The sequence below is a fragment of the Anas acuta genome, chromosome 24 (assembly GCF_963932015.1).
Source record: "Anas acuta chromosome 24, bAnaAcu1.1, whole genome shotgun sequence".
Taxonomy (NCBI): domain Eukaryota; kingdom Metazoa; phylum Chordata; class Aves; order Anseriformes; family Anatidae; genus Anas; species Anas acuta.
In genome coordinates, this window is record NC_089002.1 from 4,219,615 (window position 1) to 4,231,689 (window position 12,075).

Below are 12,075 nucleotides of genomic sequence, written 5' to 3' on the forward strand. Positions count from 1 at the left end.
GAGCATGGCACTGTTGGGGAAAGCTGCTTAAAAGGAACCCCGTGACACCAGGGCTGGCTGCTTGTCCTGCTGGAGGGCCCTGACCTGGCTGCTCCCCTCCTGCAGGGAGCATCCAAAACCCAGCACGTGGAGCTGGAGAGGAGATCGCCTCCAAAACACCCGGCCCTGGAGGCTCCCCGGCAGCACCCACCTGGATTTCCAGCTGCTGGACCACTTGCATCTGAACTCGACACTGGGCCGTGCTCCGGTCATCGAGCGCGTGTTCTGTGTTGAGGTGTCTGCGGAGGAGAACAGGGAGGGCTAAAAATGGCGAGCAGGAGGGAAACTGAGGCACGGAGGCAGCCCAGTGCCCCTCCTCCTCCCCATCTCCTTATTTCGGGCTGCAGCTCGCCTTCGAGAGGAGGTTCGGAGGTGAGCCATGCCCACGGCAGCCCCAAGGACCTGGGGCCAGCACCCGAGGTCTTTTTGGGAGCTTGAAACTCCCGGAGAAGCCCCACTGCTGGCAGGAGGCAGCCAGCAGCACCCACGGGACCTGAGGAGCAGGTTTCCAGCACAAAGGCAGCATTATGGGGCCCTGTTTACGCCCTCGAAGGAAAGCCCCGAAGGCAGGAGGTGACATTTCCAGGTTGCTCCTCATCCTACCGCCTCGGTGCCTTCTGTTTACTGTGCAATTTGTGTTCATTAAACGCGGGGACTTTGGGTTTTTGCCTCCCTTTCCTTCCCCTGGTAGCAGCCGGGCCCCTCCTGACGCTCTCCGCTCCCAAGCAAGCCCAAGCCCAAGACAATTTTTTGCTCAGAAAAAGGTGCCCAAAGAGCAGTGCCCCTTGTTTCGGATGTGGCAGGCGGCGGGGAGGCTCGGCGGGCTGTTTGCGAGAGGTTTCCAGCCCCAACTTGCAGAAAGGAGTTAGGTAACCGGGCCTGGCTGCCAAACCCGCCGGGCTCCTGCCTTCCTGCACTGCAGGCCCCAGGCACGGCCGCTTGTCCAAGCAGAAAACCACCCCCAGAGCCTCTGATTTTAATAAATCAGAGCCCCCCGGAGGTGCTCTTTTTCCCCGAGCTGCCTCTCCACCGTGCCGTGGAGCCCACCCAGCGCTGGGTCCCCTGGTTCAAGGCGAGCTCCTCGCTGGGGCCATGCTGAGCTTTTGGGGCTGGACGCTTTCTGTGTGTCCGTCCCACACCCCGACACAGCTCACATTCGCAGAGAGGGGGCAGAAACACCTCACGAGTGCTTCCAGGGCGCAGGATGAAGTCTCTCCTCCATCCTCAGCCCGGCGCACAAGCACCGGGTGCGTTTCGGGGGGGCTTTGTAGGATGGGTGCAGGCCCCCGAGGGCCCCCGAGGGCACGGCAGGGCTCTGCTGGCACCGCCACCCAGCCCTTGGACACCCCCTTGCAGCCCCAGTGCCTGTTTCCAAATTTCCAAAGCGGAGTTTTACTCATCTGCCCCGCACAAACATGCCCCGAGAGCCGTGGTGCTGCCTTATCGAGGCTCACCCGGTGAGTCAGGGGGAAGGAGCCCACCTCAGCCTGGCTCACGAGGTCCCTGCACAGCCCCCAGGCATCGCCCAGCTGCGCCCGGCCTCCTTCACGCCTCCTCGGGCCTCCCCCTGCTGTCTTCACACCTCCTCCTCCTCCTCCTCTTCCTCCCCAGAGGGCTCTGCCCCGGTTCCGTCCCTGGGAGCAGGGAGGTTGCTGCGGTCCGAGCTGCCTCTGCCGTGCCCAAGACCCAAAAATCCAAAATGTTTTTCCCAAAAAAAAACAAAAACGTGGCCGAGGCAGAGCCCGGGGCCTGCCCCATGCCCCTCGCCTCAGCAGCACGCGGAGCAGACAGCGGGGAGGAGGAGGGGGGGGGACGGACAGCAGCGAGCCCGTCACTTCCTTCTGATGTCTTTGCTAAAAATCCCGGCTACAAAGAGATCTAATTGCAAATGAACTAATTAAGTAAACCTCTGACGAAGCGTGAAAACAATTTGTTTGACCCTGACGCTGGCAGAGGGCTCCTCGACAGCCGAGTTAATCAGTCAGCGGCGGGGCCCACGAGCGGTGTCAGCGGCTGCCGCGCTGCCATCTGCTTCCTCCCCTCCTCTTCCTCCCCCTGCTCTGCCCCCCAGGAGGGAGCCGCCAGCCCCCCTCGCCTCCTGCCGGGGGCTTTTCTCCTCCAGCATCGAGGCCTGGCACGTTTTTCCCTTTTTCCCCAGGGTTTTCTCCCTTTTGGATAGCCTAGGGGTCCGCACCTAGTTTTAGGGTCCCCCCCTCCCAGTGCTGCAGTTGCTGGGGGTGACCCCGTGAGCTCGGCTGGCCCCTTCTCACCCCAAAAAGCGGCAGCACTTACTTGACAAACTGTCCCAGGTCCTCACAGAGGGTTTCGCAGCCGGGCCACTTGCACTCTCCGTGGCCGTAGAGCGGGTGAGAGCCGGGGGTCTCTTCGTGGGAAGAGCTGCAAAAAAAAATAATAGAGGGAAGAGCCCCAAAAGAGGGAAAAGCCCCGTCAGGAGAAGAAGCCGGGGGGGTTCAGGGATTTCCACGCATGGGGCCAGCCCTCGAGACCTTCCCCAGGCACCGTGGGGACCTGCAGCCTCCCCGGGGATGGCTCTGGGGGGGGGATAAAAGCCCGAGGGGCCGGAGCTCGGCTCTACCTGTCCCTTCTCGGCGTGTGCATGGTGCTCTGCCCATTGGGCAGAGGGTGGTGGGAAATGGGAGGCGAGACCTTGGCGGCCGAAAACGAGGTAGAGTTGGAGGTGTTGGTGGTGAGGTCGAGCCCCTCTTGTTTGATGCTGTCCTCGACGGGCTGGGCGGCCGTGACCTCCTTCCAGAGCTGCTGGAGGTCCGAGGGGCACACGGCTGAGGGGGGGGAAACAAGAAAAAACAGGGCCGTCAGCAGCAGGGGGGGCAGAGGACGGCAGCACCCACGTGCTGGGCTCGCTCAGGACCCGATGGGACCCCCCCAGCCCCGCCGAGGAGCCCTCACCACCCTCAACCCCCAAACTTTTGGGGTAGGGGAAGCACCAAAGCCCGCACCGCTCCTCGGCACCGCTCCCGGCCTTGCTGCTGCAGCCTCCCCTTGCCGCTTTTTGGGGGAAAAGCCGCAGCCGTGGGGGCGTCCCCCGGTGCCCCCCAACCCCGTGCCTTACCTTGGGGAAGGGTCTGCAGGGGCACGGTGCCCTGGCCGGGCGGGAGGCTCACCAGCCCCTGGCGCTGCAGGTTTAACAGGTGCTGCTGCTGGAGCTGCTGCATCTGCAGGAGCTGCTGCTGGAACGCCAGCTGCTTATTCCCTAACGGCTGCTGGGAGACAAAAGGGAGGAAAAGAAAAACCCCGTTAGCGCCGGCATGGCAGGGGGGGGCTGCCGGGGAGCAGGGGGCACGGCTGCACGGCTTGCCGGTGCCGGCGGTGCGCGCCGCGGCCCCGCGTCTCCATCGTCCTGCCCGCGCTCAAGCTCGCGGCCGAGGCAGGCAGAGGCTTTGATCTATCGGAAGAGGAGGGGAAGAAAAGGAGAAAAGGGAAGAGAGAAAAAAAAAAAAAAAAAAAGGCATTGAAAAGAGAGGGAGCGAGCGGGAGCCGGGGGGGTTTGCTCGGCGCGCCGAGAGCCGGCTCCGCTCGCCAAGCGCACGGTGCCCGCACGCCGGGGCTCGGCCACGGGGCACCGCCGAAGGAGAGGGGGGCTCCAGCTCCCAAAATGCATCCTAATGCTACCCGGATGTACAACGCCCTTCGTCAAGCACGGAAACAATCCCTCTTTACCCAAAATGATTCGCACGAGCCCCTCTTTGGGGGAAAGGGGGAGGGGGCACAAAACGGGCGCCGCAGGGGAGCAGGCGCCCAGTGCTCCCGGCCCGCGGGCGCCAGCCCCTATTTCCCCCCGCGTGGGGGGCACAGCCCCGAGCATCCCGGGGGGGCTCTCCCACCCACTGGGGGGGGGAGCTGGCCGTGCTCTGCCCGGCATAAGCGGCCCTAAACTTGTTAGGCAGGACGGGTCTCTGGGGAGGCCCCGAGAAATCCATGAGAATTAACTGAAGGGGAGAGAATTCAATTAGGGATGGGGAAAGGCAGCTGCTAATCCGAGCCGGCCACGAGAGGGGAGCTGCCCCGGGCTCGGCCGGCCTCATTAGCGGGGCAGGCGGCTCGGTAACCCCTTGAACCCCTCTGTTTGCTCAGACGTTGTTTGCAGGTTGCGAGGAGCCGGGCTGGCAGCAGCGCCCTGACCTCCCCCAGCTCCAGCCCTGCCCTGCAGCTCCGGGGAAGGGGGGTGGTGAGCAGGATGGGGCCCTGCTCGGAAATCCAAGCCCCCATGCCAATGTGCTGCCCTTATCCCCCTTCCCACAGCTCTCCCCAGCCAGATGGCATTTTTTTCTGCTCCTGGCTGGGGCTGAGCGTCGTGGGATTCGGGCCCCGAGCCCCCTGCCTGGTGCTCGGGGATCCCGTGGCACCCCCCAGCCTGTTCCTGCTGGGTGCATTGATCCCCAAACCCGGCCACCAGGCACAGCCCCCAACCCCACACCCTACAGACGCTGCTGATGCTCGGCCTTGGCTCTGAAATGGAGCAAGGACAGGCTCCAGGCACTGCCCTGCAAATCCCTGTTGGGTCGCGATGTAAGGCACGACCGCGAGCCCTCAGCGGGGCACAGAGCATCAAAATCTGGTCTCTGAGCCCCCGAGGGATGCCCCAAGCCCTCCCTGCCCTGCAGCCCCCCCCAGGAGCCATTTCCAGGACCGACTCCTCTCCGGTCTCCCCCCAGCCGTGCACCTCTGGAGATGGAGGCGCACGAATCCCAGCCAGTTCTGCTTGGAAAAAAAAGAAAACCCTGTAAAAAAAATCACCGAGTGGTGAGGAGCCAGGAGGATACCTGGAGACCGTGACCCCACAGGGCCATGAGTGATACAGGGAAGGAAACGGGGCCAGGGCTGCGTGACAGACACACACACACGTGTCCCCAAACCGGAGCGGGGCCGGGCTCTTCCTCCTCTTGCCCCGCTCTGCCACCGCCCTCTCCAGTGGCCCTGGAAAAACCCAGGCTCCCCAAACACTGCCTCATCCACAGCCCTTCCTGGCTGGAAGCTGGGGGAAACTGGGATGGGTGAAGCCAGTAGGGTCCCCGGCACGGTGTCCCCGAGCTGTGGCGGCTGCTGGTGGAGCCACAGCACCCCGGGACCGTGGGGGACCCACGCGTGGTTCTGCGCCTTTGCATGGCTTTAACCCACGCGTGCGTCCTTCCAGCTCTGCCAGACCACGAGCATGGGGCCCAGAGGGGAAATATGAGCCCAGGAGCTCAGCATGGAGCTCTGGGGGGGGGAAAATTGGGGTTCACCCACACCACGGCATGCTGCTGTCTGCCAGGCCCCAGGGAGGATCCAAATCCTGATGGGCTCAAACCTGCTGAGCACAGCATGGGTGGAGGGGACCCGTCCAAGGCACCCAACGGCAAGGGGTCCCCGAGGATCAGCCACACAGGGGTGCAGGAGCAGGCCCTAAGGGCTATAGGGTAAGCCCTGGGGTCAAGGCTCGCAGTCTGACCACGAGCAAAGCCCTGAGCCCGGCTGCGTTACACCAGCTCGAGCCTGAGGGCCAAATCCTGCCCAAACAGCCACCGCCACGCACGGGAGCATCCTAAATCCCGGCTCAAAAATTGGAAAAAAAGCCAAGCAGCGAGGTCACTGGTTTGCTCCGGAGAAGGCAGAGCCTGAATTCCCCCCCAGCCTGGTCTCCTCTCCTCCAGCCCTCCTGGGGGGGCCCCCCTGGCTTCTAGGGGTCAGGGCGCAGCGCGGGGAGAAGCAGAGAAAAACCCCAAAACGCACAGAAAGCAGTTACCCATCCTCGTTAGGACGGCTCCTCGTTAGGACCTTCAGCCCCGAAGTGTCCCCCCTTGCTGCCAGCGACCCCCCTGGCGTGGGGTGGGGGCTCTGAGCCCGTTTTTTCCCTCCCCTGTGCTCCGTTTACATTAGACGCAGCTGAGTGGGTGCAGCTACCGGGGCAAGAGGCGCCGTCACTTTGATTTATGAGCACATCAAGAGGACTTTCGGCGTGACACTGGGGACTGACAGGAGCAGTTCATTAAGCTGACGCCGAGGTCAGGCAGCAGGCAGCCCCCAGCCGCCCCCCTCCCCGGCCCCACCGGACTCGGGGGGCGCTGCCGGAGCTGGGGGGACCCCGCGGAGCTGGCAGCAGTGGGGAGAGCCGGGTGCCTGCTGGAAGCAAGCTGGGTTTGGGGTGAAAAAAGGGAAAAGAGGGTGGGCAGCTGCTCGGCAGCCCCCTGCCACCAGGTTAAGGGGCGGCACGGAGCCGTCCCGGTGCTGCGCTGCACCCAGGGTGCTGCTGGGGCTGTGCCTTCACCCTTACAAAGCGATGTGATAAAAGGCTATGGGGTGGCTGGGACGTGCCACAGCTGTCCCCCCGATGTCCCAGCCTGCTGCCCTGCTCATCCCGAGCCCCCCCTGGCGTGGCACAGCTCCCACCAGCCGCACACGCCGAGCACCCCCCTGCATCCTCCCGGCCAGGATGCTGCCGACGGGCGCTTCCCGACACGCTTCCCCCCTTTGCTCTCCTGCTTTTCCTGCTCTCCCCCCTCCCCACTTTCCCCGCGGGGGCTCCTGCCGGGGAGAGATCTGAGCTGCTGCTCCCCCGCAGCCTGCCAGCGGCTCCCGGCATGCCGCCGTGCCCACCTGCTGCTCCCCCCGCGGCGCTCCGAAGCCGAGCCGCCAGCATCCAGCCACGGCGAGGCGAGCCCTCGGAATCAGAAGAGGGAAAGCAGAGCGCGCCGGGTTTACAAACCTCGCGGCCGCCTGTAATTAAAGACCGCCGTGGATTTCCATGAAGGAGCCCAAGGCCGGCCAAGAGCGGCTCTGCGGCGGCATCCCAGACACGCCAGCGATCCCCTGCGCCGTCGGGGGGGAAGCGACGGCACCGCCGCTCCCAGCAGGCGTGCGCGGCTGCCAGATGCAGGCTTTATTAATAGCAGCCGGGTGAACCCGCAGGGGGGGGAGCTGACCCCGCTTTACGGGGCTCGCCGCAGCCCCCCCGGTGCCGATCCGCCTGCCCAGAGCCAAGGAGAGCTCCCTGAATGGGGCCAGGGCCACTTTTCACGCAATGCTCTCCTCCCGCGAGCAGCTCGGAGCTGTCTGGGGGATGCTTCGCCTCTTTGCCCTGGTTTTTGGGGAGGGGGGATGCCGTGGCAGGCACCCTGGGGACCCCTCACTGTTTGTCTGGGGTGCGGGGAGCCAGGCACGCAGCACCCCTGCGCGCCCCTTCTGCCCTCCAGCCTGCTCCGACACTCTCAGCAGATAAATTTCTTGCTTCCCCTGTACTGTTTCATCCAAACACGAGCTTTTCAGACCGGGAGCCCGCTCCGCGAGCCCTTTGGAGGAGCTTAATTACCTCCTAGCCAGTTGCTGCAATCTAACATCGCCCCGGCCAAGAGGGAAGTCCTTGAGGAAGCCCAGATTTATGCCTCCCCCGTTCCTGGAGCGCAAGCAGCTCCTCCAGCTCCTGGAGATGGCTCCGATAAAGCCTGACCCCGCACACACTGCGTAAATACGGCAACAGCCTGCAATGAAAGCCCGGGTCAAAGCCTATTGAAGGCTCGAGTGGGCGCCAGCACGACCCCGAGGCGCTCGAGGCTCCCCGCTCGCCCCGCGCCAACGCGTGCGCTCGCAAACTGCAGCCTGAAGTCGTGCACGGGCTTTGGTGCTTTCTTCCTCAACGCCAGCTGGGATTTTTTTTTTTTTTTAATGCAATTTGCTTAAATCGGGGAGGTTTTCCAGGAGTTGAGGTTGCAACACATGGCCCCAGCACCCTCACGTGCTGATGCTGAGCTAGGGACAGGGGTTGAGCAGCTCGGGTCCACGTCCCCCTGCACCATGGGGCAAGGAAGGAGCTGAGGGATGGCCCCACGGCGATGCTGCAGGCACAGCACCACGCAAAACCCCCCCTTACAGCACCAGGTGCACTGATCAGGGAGGAGAGGGGTGAAGATATCTGGGGTTTGGGAAGAAAACAAAAGGAGAGGCGATGTCTGACTGCTGGAGGTCAGGGCTGACCCCACAACGCCGTGCCAGCGCATCCCCAAAAGTGGGCCCAGGGGAAGAGCTCTGAGTGTGTTCCTACAGTCAGGGACAGGAAAACCTGTTGTGGGAATGGAGTTATTATACAAGATCGATGCGATCCTGCTAGCATAAACGCTCCCATATCCCCAAATTCCCTCCCCAGCTAAGGGCCCAGCACGGCACAGCGCCGCCGACCGCTCGCTGCGCGCTGCCTCCAGCCCCTGCCCGAGCCTCTCCCTCCAGAAAACCTCCTTGCTGGAAACGCTGCGATTTCACACAGTGCCTTGGCTTCGGCAGAACCGCCTTTCCTGGCACGAAAAGCCTTGTTTTGGGTTCCTACCTGACCAGCCCTGCCTGCCTACCTGCCAGGCTGCTGCCGCGCTGGTTAGATCAGGACTGCGCCACCCGACCCAAGCCGTGCCGAGAGCCTGCTCTGCCCTCACCCCACAAGGAGCATTTGGGGGGCCCCCCTGTGTCCCGGGGGGGCCGATACCGTGCCCCACGTCCCCTTGGACATCCCCTGTCGGCTCCCAGCCGGCTGCCAGGATCCGCACACGCCTTGTTGTTTTGCTGCTGGTCCCCCTTTCATTCGCAGCCAGATCTGATGGCAGCCGGAGGCTGGGCCCAGCACCCATCTGCGTGAGCTCACCTCTTTGGGCTGCTGCTTTCCAGCTTGCTGTTGTGTCAATAGCTGCAGGTGAAGCTGCTCCTGTTGCTTCTTGTAGTATTCCTGCAACTGGGAGGGAGAGGGGGAGGAGAGAGAGAGAGCGGGACGGATCAGCAGCAGGAACACCCGCTCGGTTTCCCGTGTCTGGTGCCACCCCATTCCCGGTGCCACCTCATTCCCGGTGCCACTCCATGCCCACCAGCTCCCAGGGCTTTGCTTCAAGCCATCTGTGAGGAGCTCCACCACCTCCCATCAGCTCCTGGCTTTGAGTTCAGAGGAAAAGCCCCTCTCCGAGGCCATCCCAAAACCTGGGAGCCCACTCCAAGAGCCTCCCAAGCGCTCTGGATCCCCACAGCAAATAAAATCTCCCAAAGCGCAGCAAATCCCCAACCTGCTGTGTGTTTTACCCTGCCTGGTGCCACCGGTTTGGGATCCTCCACTTGTCCATCACCCACTGAGGGGGTCCCGAGCCCCAGCTGAAGGAAGGAACGTGCACCCCGGGGATTTTCCAGCTGCTCTGGGGGGGTTGTCTGATGGGGCAGAGATGAGGAGGCGAGCAGCCCCTTTGCAGCAGGATTTTTTAGGGAGAGATGCCCCAAACACCTCATAAAAAGTGCTGCTGAACTGGGGGGGCTCCCGGTGGGCACAGCTTTGCCTGGTGCAACCCCACAAGCAGCACCACAAACGTTGCCCCATCCCCTCTGCGGGCACGGGGGGGACCTTGGGGCACCCGGCCGCGGTTCTCACAGCGCGGACACCCCACGTCCTCGCAGCACCCCATCTTCCGAGCTGGGAAAACAGCCCGAAACAAACCACCAGGGAGGGCTCCCAGCCCCCATCACCACGGGGGGATGCTCTCACCCCGGCCCCAAAATAAACTCCTGCGGCTGGATTTGCTGCGCGCAGGAGGGGCCGGAGGCACGGGGAGGTCAGCGCAGGCAGGCAGCCCTCGCCCCGCACAGGGGCGACGGCGGCGGCTCAGGAATGCCCCTTTGGATGCCGGGAAGCCTTTATCAGCTCGGGGCTGACAGCGCTGACAGCAGCAACTTTGCTTTTTCTGTCGGCGAACAGGTTTGGAAAGGCTCCGTGTTTACCCGAAAGCCAATCAAAGCCGGGGCTCTGCAACATGGTCGAGCGAGGCTGCGGGAACATTGGGTCAGGGGTGAGAGGTGTGATGTTTGGTTTTCTGCTGGTGGAGAATGCGAGCTATTCCGGCCTGGGTTGTTTAATTTGCAGTCAAACGTGTTTCTTTATCCGGCTCCAAAGAGGCTCGGAGAAGGACCCACCCAGGGTAGTGTTTACCCTTTGTTCTTTCCCTGGGGCCAACCTTGAGTCCTTATCAGCCTGTTTGGAGTAAACAGGTACTGGAGGCAGGAGGAAGGGTGTGGAGGATGCTTGTGGGATTTCTCCTTCCCTCTCTCCCGCCAGCGGGAGGTGTTTACCCAAGCAGCCCTGCTTTGTTTCGGAGGTTGGGGTTGTTTTTTTGTGTTTTTTGTTTTTTGTTTTTTTTTTTCCTGGCCTCCCTTTGCTTCCCTCCCTGCTCCTTTGACGCTGGGGAACGCCGTGAGAGGCAAACCCAGGTCTGGATCCTGACCCATGGGGAGTTCTCCAGCATCTACCCCAACTCCCAGCCCTCCCCAGGAACTGGCCAGCCCCAAACTGGCCCCTTGGTGTGCTCTGAAATCCCAAATTGCAGCCGGCTGTGCACCATCACAGCTCCCTTCACCCCTTGGTGCTGGACACTCTGGGGATCCCCGAAACACAGGGGGAACACAGAAGCCCTGGGGGATGGGTTCCGGACCCTCTGCCTGTGCCAACTGAGCTCCAGCACTCAAGGGGAAGAGAAATGGTGTGGCAGGACCCGGGCGATGCCCAGCCGGAGTGGGAGCAGCCTTACCTGCTGCAGCATTATCGCCTGCTGCTGCTGCAGGAGGGCCTGGAGCTGGGGGGGGGAGAGGATCTGCTGCATCTGCTGCGGGGTGATCATCTGTGGGGACATCATGGCCACGGACACGGGGACCTGCGGAGAGGAGAGACAGACACGTCACGCCAGGCCTGGGGAGCTCAGGGTGGCATCACCCTGCCAGGCTCCCCGTTCCAGCCTCAAAAGCCTTCCCCAAATGCCTCCCGTCCCTAAATCCTTTGCCACCTGCTTGACCCGCTCCCACCACGCCTTCCCCATCTGGGCACGCCGAGGCCACCGCAGGGGATGTGGGGGGGAGGTGGCGATGGCACGGAGATGCTTCCTTCACCACTGCAGGAATTGGGCATTGAGAGCACCCAGTGGCACTGGGTTCCCAACCCCAACCCCAGCTCCTTCCTCTCCTGCAAGGGCACAAAAAGCCCCCGAGAGCTGGGACCAGGCTCCTTCCCTTAGGGTTTGGGGAGGAGAAGCGCTGCGGGAAGCAGGGCAGGTCACTGCTCACCCAAATAACTTTGCGCAGCAGAGGAAGAGGTGACCGAGGTTCTCCGCAGGCACATCAAAGCTTCACCTCCAGCTGACACCAGTAACTCACCTCGTTACCGTGCCAAGCGTAGAGAGGGCTCAGAAAACCTGCCAGCCCCTGCCTTTTGGTCAGCCTAACGCGGGCGCACGCCCCCGCGACGACGCGGGGAAGGTGTTGGTGACGGATCCCAGGCTGGCCGCGAGCAGGTCCTGCCCAGGTGGGGCAACGCCGCCTTCCTCAGCGCAGGCACACGGCCCCCCTTATGCAGCCCCCGTGACCCTGAAACCAGCCCCAGTCCCTTTTCCCAACCCATAGGAAGGGTTACGGCCCTGCTGTCAGTGCGTAATGCAGCCTGGCTACCCTGTGCAAGCCAAGCGCCAGGCGCTTCGTCCCTCCGCTTGAGGATCCCAACACGTCAGGCACCAAGAGACAGAGAAACAAAGCCACTGGCTCCAGCTCACCCAGCAAATCCCAAAGCAGAACCTTGGATCCTACAGCCCCAGGGCTCCCGAGCGATGCCCAAAGCCCCCTGGCTCCTGACCCACCTCCCCCCTGCGGCACCCCGTGGCAGGCGTTGGGCCGCGCCGCAGCGCGCTGACCTTCAAGGGAGATTGCAGCGGCTTATCTGTTTACTCAGGCATTTTGCTGGAGGGAGGCGAGCGGGCCGAGGCCCATTTGTCACCGGCGAGCCCCCCCAGCTGCCGCCGGGTCCGAGTTATTTATTAATTGCTGCCTGTTCACACCCAGGGCTGCTGCTGGGGCGCCCTCGGCGAAACCAGCTTGGGTGGTGGCGATGGGGATGCCTGCAGGGCACGAAGCTCGCCACTGCCCTGGTGTCCCTGCAGGGACACTGGCCACCCTAAATCAGACTCCCCCTTCCACACAGAAAAGGGACCAACCAAACTATCCCATCCCCAAAATTATAAA

The 12,075-nt window shown here is 63.1% G+C and overlaps 1 protein-coding gene across 11 annotated transcripts in view; it reads right to left on the bottom strand.

Moving 5' to 3' along the window:
• The window catches only part of FOXP4 (forkhead box P4), a 61,542-nt gene that overhangs the window by 12,835 nt on the left and 36,632 nt on the right, over positions 1 to 12,075 (bottom strand). For 7 of the 11 annotated variants that reach the window (XM_068659735.1, XM_068659727.1, XM_068659728.1 and 4 more), the window contains 6 exons: positions 10,599 to 10,721; positions 8,684 to 8,770; positions 3,131 to 3,281; positions 2,636 to 2,840; positions 2,332 to 2,436; positions 191 to 278 (listed from right to left, as the gene is read on the bottom strand). In XM_068659735.1, the coding sequence (XP_068515836.1) occupies positions 191 to 278; positions 2,332 to 2,436; positions 2,636 to 2,840; positions 3,131 to 3,281; positions 8,684 to 8,770; positions 10,599 to 10,721 (759 nt within the window). The remainder of the gene's footprint in view (positions 1 to 190; positions 279 to 2,331; positions 2,437 to 2,635; positions 2,841 to 3,130; positions 3,282 to 8,683; positions 8,771 to 10,598; positions 10,722 to 12,075) is intronic. The other 4 variants (XM_068659736.1, XM_068659737.1, XM_068659733.1 and 1 more) reach the window with 1 other exon arrangement.